At 39.5% G+C, this 12,749-nt stretch overlaps 1 protein-coding gene across 4 annotated transcripts in view; it reads right to left on the reverse strand.

Annotated features, from left to right (window-relative positions):
• Nucleotides 1–5,528: 5,528 nt before the first annotated feature.
• Nucleotides 5,529–12,749, reverse strand: part of ndrg2 (NDRG family member 2) — a 47,474-nt gene continuing 40,253 nt past the window's right edge. For all 4 annotated transcript variants that reach the window (XM_022214981.2, XM_051944049.1, XM_022214983.2 and 1 more), the window contains exons 8-16: nt 11,761–11,847; nt 11,489–11,545; nt 11,293–11,396; nt 11,169–11,207; nt 11,025–11,076; nt 10,840–10,887; nt 10,699–10,734; nt 9,963–10,014; nt 5,529–8,463 (exon numbers count right to left, since the gene is read on the reverse strand). In XM_022214981.2, the coding sequence (XP_022070673.1) occupies nt 8,300–8,463; nt 9,963–10,014; nt 10,699–10,734; nt 10,840–10,887; nt 11,025–11,076; nt 11,169–11,207; nt 11,293–11,396; nt 11,489–11,545; nt 11,761–11,847 (639 nt within the window). In that variant the 3' untranslated portion in view covers nt 5,529–8,299. The remainder of the gene's footprint in view (nt 8,464–9,962; nt 10,015–10,698; nt 10,735–10,839; nt 10,888–11,024; nt 11,077–11,168; nt 11,208–11,292; nt 11,397–11,488; nt 11,546–11,760; nt 11,848–12,749) is intronic.

Below are 12,749 nucleotides of genomic sequence, written 5' to 3' on the forward strand. Positions count from 1 at the left end.
CTTCAAGAAATGCTTAGCTGATGAAGCAGAGAAGACACTGGATGAAATTCTTGAAGAGATCCGTCAAGAAAAGTTAAACCAAGTTGATGAAGAACTTTTAGCCGATGTAAAAGATATAGTGTCATCTGTGTATGAAAAAAACCTGTGCAGGACAATGGATCAGAACGGACTGAACTGAAAAAAGACTTGCAGAAGCTTTGTTGGGCAGTGGAACAAACAGCTAAATTAACACCACGACTGACACAGATGGTGAGCTGGTGTCTTCTGGCTCTTTCCAAAACAGGGCGGTTAATTCAGGTTGGCACCGGAGAGGGGAAGTCATGCATAGTGGCAATGTTTGCAGCTTATCGAGCCATGAGAGGAGAAAAAGTAGACATCATGTCCAGTTCTTCAGTTCTGGCAGAGAGAGATTTGAAAGATTGGAGGTCATTTTATAAAAAGTTGGGTTTCAAAGTAGACTGTAACACCAACAAACAAGGTCAAGACTCAAAAAAGTGTTATGAGTGTGATGTTGTTTATGGCACCGTGGAAGAGTTTGCTGGAGACTGGCTTCGGCAGCACTTCAACAGGACAGACATATTTGGGGAAAGAAAATTTCAATGCGCAATCGTGGATGAAGTGGATTCGTTGATGCTCGACAAAGGTCATCACACGGTCTATTTAAGTAGTGACATGCCTGCTTTGCAACACCTCAACCCCCTCTTGGCTTTTATATGGACCACTGTTAATCAGTACAGTGAGATTGGTGCCGGGCAGACTGCGGGGCCTAAATACTCCTTTCATCAAGTTGTGCTTGAAAACATGAAGGAAACTGATGAGCTCGCTATTCTTCAAATAGCTGAGGACACAGGTGTACTAGCAAAAGGGTCTATCAAGGACCTATGGAGGAACCCAAAGCTTTTTACTGAAAAACTTTCAAGTGTTTCTGTTAACCAGTTGGCTGAGTTCTTTAAGGGAGTAGAGAGGAGATTTCCATCTTGTCAGTTTGCCCTCTACTGCATAAACAGCAATGGAGCACTTGAGGAACTTCACAAAGCATCTCTAAGGGAAAATGAGGGAAGACAGAGCGTGTCATTGCTTTTAGTCGAAGGTGGCTTTTGTCAGTACATCTACTCTGATGAAAATAGTGCGCTGAGTGCTGCAGAAATAGAAATAAAGCGTGCTCTGTACTTCACACCATGTCAGCTTAGTCAGGCTAAAAGCAGCTGCTATATCCCGGGCTTCTTCTCCGATCTGGTTAAATCCAAACTCAAAGTTTGGATTGCAAATGCATTCCATGCTAAAACCATGACAACGGACCATGAATATATAATAGAGACACATGGAATAGTGCCTGTGGACTACAGCTGCACAGGTGTTGTTGAAAACTACATGAAATGGTCGGATGGACTTCATCAGTTTCTTGAAATGAAGCACCAGGGTAAGCTGAGTGACATGACAGCCATCACAAACTTTATGTCCAATGTTGGCTTGCTTCAGAAATATGGAAATCAGATCTATGGAATGTCTGGAACTCTTGGCCAACAAGCAGAGACTGAGACTTTGCAGAAAATCTATGAAGGCATCAAAACCTGTCAGATACCTTCATTCAAACGCAGAAAGCTGTTTGAGGTTGAAGGACTGGTTGTAAAGGATGAAGAAGAATGGATTAAGAAAATCTGTGATGTTGTTACTGGACAAACCAGGCCGACACCATACAGGGGTCCAAGAGCTGTGCTGGTCATCTGTGAGACCATCAATCGAGCAAAGGCTGTCCATCGTGCTCTGGGAGATAAGGTCCCAAACAAGAAGTGTTACATAAACAACAACATGGACAATAATGGAATCTTTGCCACGAAGCTTACCACAGAAGAGGTCATCATTGCCACAAACCTTGCCGGTCGAGGAACAGACCTTCAGGTTTCTGATGAAGTCAAAACAGCTGGAGGTTTGTTTGTTGTACAGACCTTTCTACCAAAGAACGCCCGTGTGGAGGCCCAGGCATTTGGCCGCACTGCCAGACAGGGATCCCCTGGGTCTGCTCAGCTCATTGTCTGTTCCAAACATCTTTCAGAGCCACTTCAATTACTAATTTTGACAAAGAAACTTCTAGCTTTTCTTGAAAACATACTAGATGTCACCTCACTTCATCAAAAAATGTTTGTGATGCAACTGCGGTTGTATCAGAGAAGCCACAGTGCTGAAAAAGCTAAAGCAATGTCACTGGAACTGTCACATATTTTGTCTGAAAAATCCAAGTCAGACATACAGATCGCTAAAGAGGTCAGAGACGAGTCAGTGGCTGAAGAACTATCCAGCTATCTGACGGGTGTGATCCCAAAAATAAAGAAGAAGGAAGAGCTCTTCACTCAGTATCTGGACATACTAGATGAGGTATATATAGAATCAGAATCAAAATCACTTCATTTATCCCCGAAGGGAAATTCAATAAGGAGTAACAACAAGCCAACAGCTTCAGAAGTGTCTGCACTGAATGAATTCTGGGGTATGTGGCTACTCACAAGCTTCGATCAGAAAGACTCTATCACTGATCTGAAAAGCAGCCTGCGCAGAGACCTCATCATCGCCAGGGAAAAACTCAAAAAGGGAGAGTCACCCTCATCAAACCTGCACCACTACACTGCCTTTGGCAATGACCTACGTGAAAAGGGAAATCTTCCAGAGAGCATCAGAATGTACAGTAAAGCCACAGAGGCAGACCCCTGCTGGGCAGCAATTGCCTACTACAACCGTGCTTTCACATCTCTGATCCAGCAAAACTCACAGCAGGATTGGGGCTGCATCAAACAAGCTCTGGAAGATTTGCAAAATGCACTGAAGTCTGTTGACCTTTACTGTGAACAGCTTGAGGTCACTCACAGATACTCCAAAGCAGAAATCGAGGACCTCCGCAGTGATTTAATCACCAGGTTTGATGGACACATCATGGCCAGATACAGAGTGTTGCTGTTTTTCAAGGAAAACATTAAAGAGGCCATAAAGAAGCTTGACAGGGCCAGAGACATGGGTAGGAATGTAAAGGTGGAGAAAAAACTGGTCTACTTCCTGGTTCCACTTGTGTATTTTTTGCCCATGGCAACCCTGACCATGGGATCAGTGCGTGAAATTCGTCAGAGAGACCTTCTGAGGATCCGCCAGCTTGTCAGCCATCCCTCCTTTGACATTCTCAATGAACTCAGGTGTCTTGAGTCTCTGGGGCTGACTCAGGTCTATACCTTAGATATACCGTTCTCTCTGGGGGGCTTTTTCTCAAAGATAGGTCGTAAAGTACGTCAAGCTCTTGATTAGAGGGAAGGAATTCACTGTCTGAGCAAAATCTTCAAGTGAACAATGATGTGTTAAAAACTTGCATGAACTAAAAACACAGCACAGTTCTGACATGCTGTGGGACTCTGAGTTAATATTTTTGGTTTTGTTTGTAGTCTTTACTTAAACACTGGGGAATTTCTTCATCCTTCAGAAATAATTTTAAAACTGGATTTAAAACACATTCCGTCTCCACTGTTACAGGACACATAATATGGGAATATTTTTTAAATATTTGGTGTCAGTTCAAATGAGTAATAGCTATATGCAGTATATAATTATGTTCATTTTGTTGAAGTTTTTGACTTCATTTGATTTTGATGAAAGATCTACTCAGCTGAGAGTTTTTTTTAAATTTCTATTTATTATCATTATTTTTGTTATTTGCAGTAATATTGTGATATTGTGGTACTGAGACTACTGATACATGTATATACTCGTTTTTGTTGAAATTTTTTTCCCCTTCATTTTAAATATTATTAATTACCCACAAATATAAATTCATTTGAGCGTGTGCTGTAACTGTATTTAAATGAATGCTGGGGTACTGATACTCTACTGATATGAACATAAAAACACTGAGAGGAAATAATGCCACTGACATAATTGTTGATAAAGGAATATATTTCTGTTGACATATTTTTATGACATTTTAAAGCAAAATTGATTCTGTGCAATTAAAATAAAGCTATAATTACGACACACAGACTGGCAGTTATTTGAAATACATTACTACAGTACATTTACATATGGAGCAAAAATAACAGAACGGAAATTATTTTTATACTGACTTTGAGGGGTAATGAGAGTCGTGCTTATTCTTTACAGCCAGGAGTGGAGATAAAGAACACAGCCATACAGTGTAGCTGGCTACAGGTCTATGATCATACTCATAGAGTTAAAACTACATCCAGTAACTACTATTGTCCTGGCAGAACCATTTCACTTATTGTGCCAATACAGACACATTTTACTGGCACAACCTGCATTCAAGCAGATACAACTAAGTAGTTCTGATCGACTAGAAAAACATTTACACAGATTTTGAAGCAATTTAAAATTTCCATAATATTGTCACTGAAAGGTGTATAAACACTGTGCCACCTGAGTGTGAGAAATACTCATAGTAGGGCCACCAGGTTTTTATGTTAAGGACATTCTTCAAACAAACACAACTTAAAATAGACTCCAATACACAAGATGAACACGGACTAAATATAATCACTTCATTACTGCCACTGTGTGGTACTAATGTGGTACTGAAAATCATAGACATAATAAAGAGTAGACGCTGCTCGGGGTGCTGCGCAGCGAGAAATACGGCCGCCATCTTGGTCCGGTCAGCCGCTCCACTCAGCGCTGTTTGACAGCGCATTTAATCCATCTTAACTCTGAATATTAAACTGATTTTCACGCATTTTTTATTTTTATTTTTTTGCTGCAAACGTCATACATGTAGCTATGATACAGGACAAATGGTTCAGCGTATTTTAATATCCATAGTGGGAATAATAGATAATAATAATAATAGGTAATAGAATATTCTGATATTAAGCTCGACTGTAGACAGGTATTTTGCAAACACTGTAAACACACACACACTAATATATGTTAGAGAAGCAGATAATGGCAGTAAAGTCAATTATTTTAATAATTTGAAGAGACAATATATGATTACACTATATATACATATATAAACAAAATACTAATGAACACAGTTAGTTTTCTGATATACTGATTATATTGATACTCCATACATGACTTATATATGTAGTATGATTTTCTCTGATATATAACTTTTATCTATTATATATATATATATATATATATATATATATATATATATATGTGAATGATGTTGATACTCCATGTATGATTTATATATATTCATTTTCTCTGATATATAACTTCTGTCTATTATTTTATATAGAAATATGTGTTCATTAGCATCCACAGAAATCCGCGGAAGGATCTGCGGAAATCCGCGGATCCTTGAAATGAAATCCGCGGAAAATTCCCATCCCTGAGTGCCTTGCGAATTCTATTCGTCTTACTCTAAAATTGTGCAAATGAGAGGTTAAAATGTAAAGATTTGTAAGATGGATTAAGCCCCAATGTTTCAAGATTAATTTTTTTCATTCATTCACTTACAAAAATGTCCAAAAAAATGATAGAAATTGTGAAGAAGCAGACATATCTGAAGAAAGACATTAGACAGAAGATTATTCTTAAGCTTTTATTAATATTTAAGTTTGCTTTTTTTAGGATGTTCATTGTGGTACACAGAGAAATTAGTCACACAAGTAAATTGAATTGTATTCTCTTTACTTTTAATCTTTTTATTGTTAATTATATTATTCTCCCTTATAAGCGCTAATGCTAAAAAAGTTACACAAGAACTATCACACGTAACTAACTTGTGAGCACATCGGGACAGTAAACTAACACTTCATATAGATAAAACGACCCAAAAAGAAAATAAAAGTAAAAAAAAAACAAAAACATAGAAGGGGAAAGAAAAAATATGAGCAAAGTCAAAATGAAGAGACAAACAAAAGACAAAATGGACAAGCATTTACAATCACACAGCCCTGCTCAACTCTCCAGAAAGAAGAAGTACCGCTCTGTTTTCTAGGCTCTGCCTGTTATCCCTTATTTGGTAGATGTTCCATTTGCTGTTTAGTCTTAATTTCAGCCTGGGATGAGCAAAACATTTACATTCTACACTTCAGCCCTCTGGACAGTAACCCAAGTGGCATCCTGGTTCATCATCATCACCACCACCATCATCTCCAAGCTCAAATCTGAAGCCCTTCGCTAACTTTTCTGTTTCATCAAAATCATCGCTCCGTCTCACCTTCAGCAAACAGGTTTGGGTAAGGAGCACTAAACAGCATGTGAAAGAAACAGGCAACCTCCAGCGGACTCATAAAAACATTACTGCTTATTAAAGAAGAAGAAGAAAAAATAATCAGATGCAAAGCTGCATCGGGACATGCTTAAAAATGCACATGCACTCCAATGATGTCAGACTGGGTTCCGGTAGGGGTCCGTGGTCTAATGGCTACACGTCACAGGGCAGTGGTAAGCTTTGTTTCGAGGGAATTTTAGCTAAATTGAGACATTATACATGGTCCTAAAAGGTGCACATTTAGCCTCACAGCATTTCTGATGACAGAATTTGGACTAAAAATGCCCCCTATTCTGTTGGGGACCTCAGTTTTGGCAGTACGCTTAAGCTTAAAGTTCAGATATTGGCCGATCAAACAAAAAGAGGCAAACTCTTTCACATCTGATGCCAACAACCAACATTTCTAGAGCTTTTACTGAGTTTGGTGGCAGTGAAGGGGCTGGTTCATTGTCAACAATAAGTCACAGGGGGGTATGTTGGTCTCAAAATTAACTACTAAACTTCCCTAGAGGACCCTGTTTTTTTCTCCATCTTTGAGCTTCCAGGATTCGAACACTCCCGCGCGCCTCACATTTGCTTCCTCGCACACGTCTGAACAATCACAAACACAACTCTCTGTTGACCCCCGTCGCTTGAGTAAAGTTGAAGGAGTGTGTGTTCATTTTACCTCACATAAACTCAAGTATGCCGGCTGGGTTTGTTAGGAGGTATCCATGCGCGGGCAAGGCTAAGAGATTACAACCCAGGTGACAAACACAGTGATCCCTTTTGGCCACAGCTGATGCTGACATGCAATACCCAGACCGGCATGCTACTGCTGATGTGACGCTCCCTGTTGAGTGGCACACCAGCTGGATGTTCGGACAATATCGGAAGCACTATTAAATGTGCGACTAGTGTTAACAATAGGGTGCGAGCTAGCTGCAAAGCTAAAAAAAACACCCTCAGTCTCACCTATGCTTTCCTTTAGACCAAAACAGCACACGCATTCTCACAACTCATTAGCAGAATATAAAAGAAATAATAATAATATCAATATTCACATGGGCTGATACCAGGCATGCATCTTCCAACCAGTCCAGAAAAAAGAGAAGGAAAATAAAAAAAGCTTCCGGCCCACTTCCTCAAATCCGACTGGGGGAAATGAAACAGTCACTTCTAGACAAGGGGGGCAAATGGAAGACATAAACAACCTGGCAACATCAAGGAGGGAGTAGTCACTATAAATGCTCTCAATGGCTGTTTCCACGCGTTACCGGTTAGCCAATCAGCAGCCGTCAGCCCCTTGCTGAGACAGGTCACAAATAAGAAAATAAAATCCCATTAAAGAAATAAAAATAACACAATAAAAACTAGCTTAAAAAGTAGTAGACACACATTGTTGTAAGTATCTCTGCTATAGTATGTTTCTTTTTTTTTTTTTTTTAAATCTATGTCATTTCATTAAAGAGAAAAGTGTTACTGTTTTTTTTTCCTATTATTTCATTATCATTAGCTTCATCATCACCAACAACATAATCATCAGCATCAACAACAATACCGTTTTCAGAGTTATTACTATCGGTTAAGGTGTGCCGCGTCTATATTTGTGTCTATAGGCTGCACTGTGTCTAAATTAAAGGGCTCTATTGGCTGATAGAGGCTCCAGTAGAGGGAGGGAGAGAGAACTGGTCGCCATTCTTCACCTCATCCCTTTTTTCATAATCTCTTCTCGCCTTCTACAGACTGCATTTCTTACATTTACCGTAGAACAGCCCAGTCTACTGTGTTTTCAGCTGGAAGGGGGGATTTGAAGGGCTGGACTTGTATGTGGTGCAAAATGCGGAGGACGGCTTTCTAGCTTCCACTGAAATCACTTCATTTCCCTTCTCCCTCCCTCCCTCTCTCTGTATTCTGCTCTTGTGGGGAATGATGGGAGTTGTTTAGTGACAAATAAGTAACCCATTCGTCTTGTTCCTGCATTATTGTCATGCTTCATCTTTCCCTTCCTTTCATTTTTTTTGCTTCCTCTCTTCTCCCACTCCCACTCTCTCTCTCTTCGTTCTATGTTGTATCGTTTTTTGTTGTTTTGTTTTTTTTGCTTCAGCAGGACACCTCCATGGTTTGGGAGGGGCTGGGCGGCATCTGTCCGCCCTGCGAGCCCTGCGACAGGGTGCGGGAGCGAGAGCGCGACCCGTCCATGGAGTAGGAGGAGGACAGGGAGGTGGTGCGGGAGCGGGACAGGCGGGTCATGCAGGAGGAAGCCACTGTGGAGGAAGAAAAAGACAGAAACGCACAATGAGTTTGCATTCACAGCTTGGAAAACAATCCAGAAAGTACAGAATATATAAATGATGACTCTATGATTACAGTATGTTTGTCATATTGTCACCAAAATACAAAATAATGCATGAAGCAATCTGTAACAACTTTCTGACTAAAAAAATCCTAAACAGCAGTAAACATAGGGTTGATTAGGGTCTATTTTCAGCAGTGGAGTAACACACAACTAATGCATGATTGCTGAACCCAAAATAAACTTCTAATAAATGTTATCGTGTGACAATAATAATGAAAAGAATTTTAATTATATAGCATCCTTACAAACAGCGTTCACAAAGTACGTTAACAGTTGAAACATGCAAGTCCGAGCAGTCAGTTAAAAATGATATATATGATAATAAGTTGAATGAATAGTTAGCTAGTTTAACATTCATGTCAAACAATGGAACTAAGTAGTTTAAAAATTAAAGAATAAGACTGAAGGTCATTAGAATTAAAGAAGCAATAAGCTAAAATTAAAATAAAACAAGAGGGAACATGGAAAATAAACAGGATATAATACATAATACAATACTAAAATTAATCAAAGCTAAACTTCTCATAAAAGCAAGTCTAAAAAAGTGTGTTTTCAGAAGTGATTTCTAAGAAGTTACTGACTCTGCATCTATTTGTTTCTTTTTTGTGTTTTGGAGACATGGAAACTTCTTGTTAGTGTAAATATGATGAGATTTGTTGACAATAATGCACATGTTTTATCCTTTTAATGCAATTTGCACATAAAATGCATATTTTGAGCAAAGCGGCACACATGGTTTGTTTGCTCCCCATGCTCTTTGTTAAACTCAGATTATATTGACATTTTAAGGCCTCATTTAAAACAAAGTTGAGTAGGAAACTAAGCTATGCACACAAACAAGAAACTTGGATATCAATAGTGTTCAAAATAATACTAAGAATAAAAGGCAGAATTGGTAAAATAATAACACTAGACCCATAGTCTAAGAATTTTAAATTTAAAGCCAATAAATGAACTAAAACAAGTACAGCTGGAGGTAAAACAAGAAAAAAAATTGAAACTTAAATTTCCCGAAGCATAAAAATAAATTAATCTTTAGATTATTGTGTGTGTTGCAGTTGCACATTGAGTATAACTGCATTTTCTAAGCTCAGTAAATCCAACCATTTGAGCGTGTTTGCTGAGGTCCCACACTAAATGACAGTAGATTGGTAGGGAGTGAAGGTAGGTAACTAAACAGGGAGGTAACTCATAGAAAACTAAAACTCTGTGTCTATCAGGTTTTACAGAAAGTGAAGGATAACCAACTTCAGCATACACTCACAGTGATGAGTATTAAATGACAAACAGCATCCAAAATGCTAAATAGCCACGGCAAATGCATGTATTGGGTAAACAACATAAATTTTGCACATCTCTGTATTTGTAAACAGCAACTTAAATGATTGGTCAGTTCGGTGAACTTACTGTAGCCCATGCCCTGGATGAAATACTTGAAAGCCTCAGTCAGTTTAGCAGGCTGTAAGCAAAAAAACAAGATCATATTATGTGTTCTATCAAAGTAATCACCAATTGTTACCTGCAAGTGATGCACATGAGTGACCCCATGTGGCAGCAACGAGCAATTACAAGACGACTCCAGTAAGGTGAGTGTTTTTCATTCATGACTGTTGCCTCTTTTATCTTCTCCTGTTGTGTTTACATGGGATGGAGCACTGAATATCTTACTCTAACAGCGAGTTGAAATGTGATTCTCGACTCCGTGGAGTTTCTGCTGCTGGTTCAAATTCAGTCTTAATCACTTCACGTGTAATTAAACAAACTGGGGATGCATGATATTGGATTTTTACTGATATATGTGCATATTTTTAACACCCAATTGCACATAACATCCCCCAGTGGAATTAACATATTATTGTGAATGGTGCAGACATACAATGCAGCACTTTGCAAATATACACATTCACTGGGCAAAGTATGATTACTTCAATTTACATATTAAACATTCTACTTCAATTTTTTTGTAGCATTTTCAAACAAAATAGTCAATTGGCCTGCCCATGTTAATTTTGGTCCGGCAACATTTCATATCCTTTCCTTTTTTCCCCCACATTAAATTAATCTTGGCTCAGCTTTAACATCCATGCTGACTATCCGCAATATGACGTAAATCAGAGACTTTCAGGGGTTGTGTTTTTCTTACCTGAGTCAGCTGAGGGAGGCCTCCAGCATCGGCCATCTGGGATGAGAAGCAAGACATGAGCAACAGCAAAAGGCACAACTAAGTGTCAGAACGGAGAACGGCAGGTTGTCTAGATGCCAAATAAACGAACATGACGTTCACCTTTAGGAATGAGGTTGTTGTTGGGTCCATCTTGCTGTTGCACTCCACCTGGTGGACACAGAAAGAACACCTGTAAACATCTGCCACTGCAGCTCATTCTGTCATTCTGCAAAACATCCAATGAACGCGACAAGCATCAATCCAGCTTCCATTAAAACACATTTTTCTCAGCCTCTAAAACTTACGGCGGCGTCCTCATATGGAGCTTGATCACCCACCACCAACATTACTGGACACCTGAGGGGGAAACAGGTGGAGATTACAGGTCAGACAGGTGGCACTTTAATAATTTAGAGGCTTAAGCTTGAATATAAAAAGAGGGCATTTACTTGAAGGTGCTGTTGCGGTCAATGTTCAAGTCTCTACGACTGGAGGGGGAAAAAATGCCGTCAGTCATAGCTCAACGTTGAGCATATTAGTGTTTTTTGTACTATTGTGTGTTGGTGCGTTTACCTGTTGTAAGTCTTCCACAGGAGCTCTATGTTGACCCCATTAGGAGCTTTATTGATACGCTCTCTGTGAGACTGCACTAGATCTGTGTTTGATGACAGCTCCTCCTGCGGAAAGGTTTCAAAATGAGTCGAGTCTGACACAGAAAACTACAAAATTCTACAACAAATTCACCACGCTTTTCTAGAAAACACCATACCTGACTGAAGAGGTGGGACAAGATCTGCTCTGTGAGGGAGGACGTCACAGAGCTCAGCTAAAGAGGAAGAGAGACATCAATAATATAATATAATATAATATAATCAATAGTACTGTAGAGACCACACATGAAGCCGCATAATTTTATAAACACATCTAAACTTAAATTGATGAAGAATTCTTCTCAGGACTAACCAGATTAACATACCATGTTTCTGTGCACCACACAGTCTTGAGTCATTCAGAAGAAAGACAGAAAGTAAGCAGACGTACCTTCTGAGCGGCCCAGTCTATCCATCCCCGAGCGTTGGTGTCGATGTTGATCAGAACCAGACCTTCCACTGAATCTGGGTTTGCAAGCTGGAGAGAAATGAGAAGTAAGCAACACAGACGCAGATAGTGAGTCGATAGGAAAGGAAGGAAAGGAAGGAAATGGACTCGAAGAAGACAGATTCAATGTATGTGTAGAAGCGTGAAGGCTGGGTTTCCATTACCCTTAGATATGCGCAAAATGTAAATAGCGCAATAAAAACAGTAACGGAAATGCCTGAAATTCGCTAAAAAGTTTTTACGCTCTCATGAGGTGGTTCTTCAGATGTTTCGATATTGAAAAATATCGCAAAAGCGCAATGGAAACACTTTTTCCACAATTATACGTCACTGGACGTGACGTACCTGGTCACATGACCAGTTCTCTCAGAGTAAACATGGCGGGTTACGTGTAGACAGAAGAGGAGACCGAGACTTTTCTTGCCATTATTCTTGAGAAAAACATCACTGCCATACGACACGGCAAACAGCAGATGAATGCAGAGTGTTATAAGGAGATAGAAACAGGTTTTGGGCGTCCATCTTCCTGCAGTGAAATCTCGCAGGATGATATTTTACGAGAGTTACGATGCTTCTGCCCAGAACAACCTTCAATGGAAACACGTTCAAAGCGCAAATATATTTTGTCGAAATTTTAGAAATATCGCTTTTATTTTGCAAAAACCTGTAATGGAAACCCAGCACATTTGGAGGAATCCGGTGTAGCCAGCAGATACCTAGATAACGGATATCTGGGCCAAGACTTTCTGTTCCAGGTCTAAATACATTTTGGCTGATCTCCTTAAACACATATCTGCATATGAATGGAGATAAACCTGTACTCTCTTCATGCAACCAAAGTCCCGTCAAACACGATAAATGGAAAATACTTGGACTACAAACAGAACCCAGGAAGTTTCCAACATGTTGTGCCTCTGCATATTCACAGACAT

This window comes from Acanthochromis polyacanthus, chromosome 23, assembly GCF_021347895.1.
Source record: "Acanthochromis polyacanthus isolate Apoly-LR-REF ecotype Palm Island chromosome 23, KAUST_Apoly_ChrSc, whole genome shotgun sequence".
In the NCBI taxonomy this organism is placed as follows: Eukaryota; Metazoa; Chordata; class Actinopteri; family Pomacentridae; genus Acanthochromis; species Acanthochromis polyacanthus.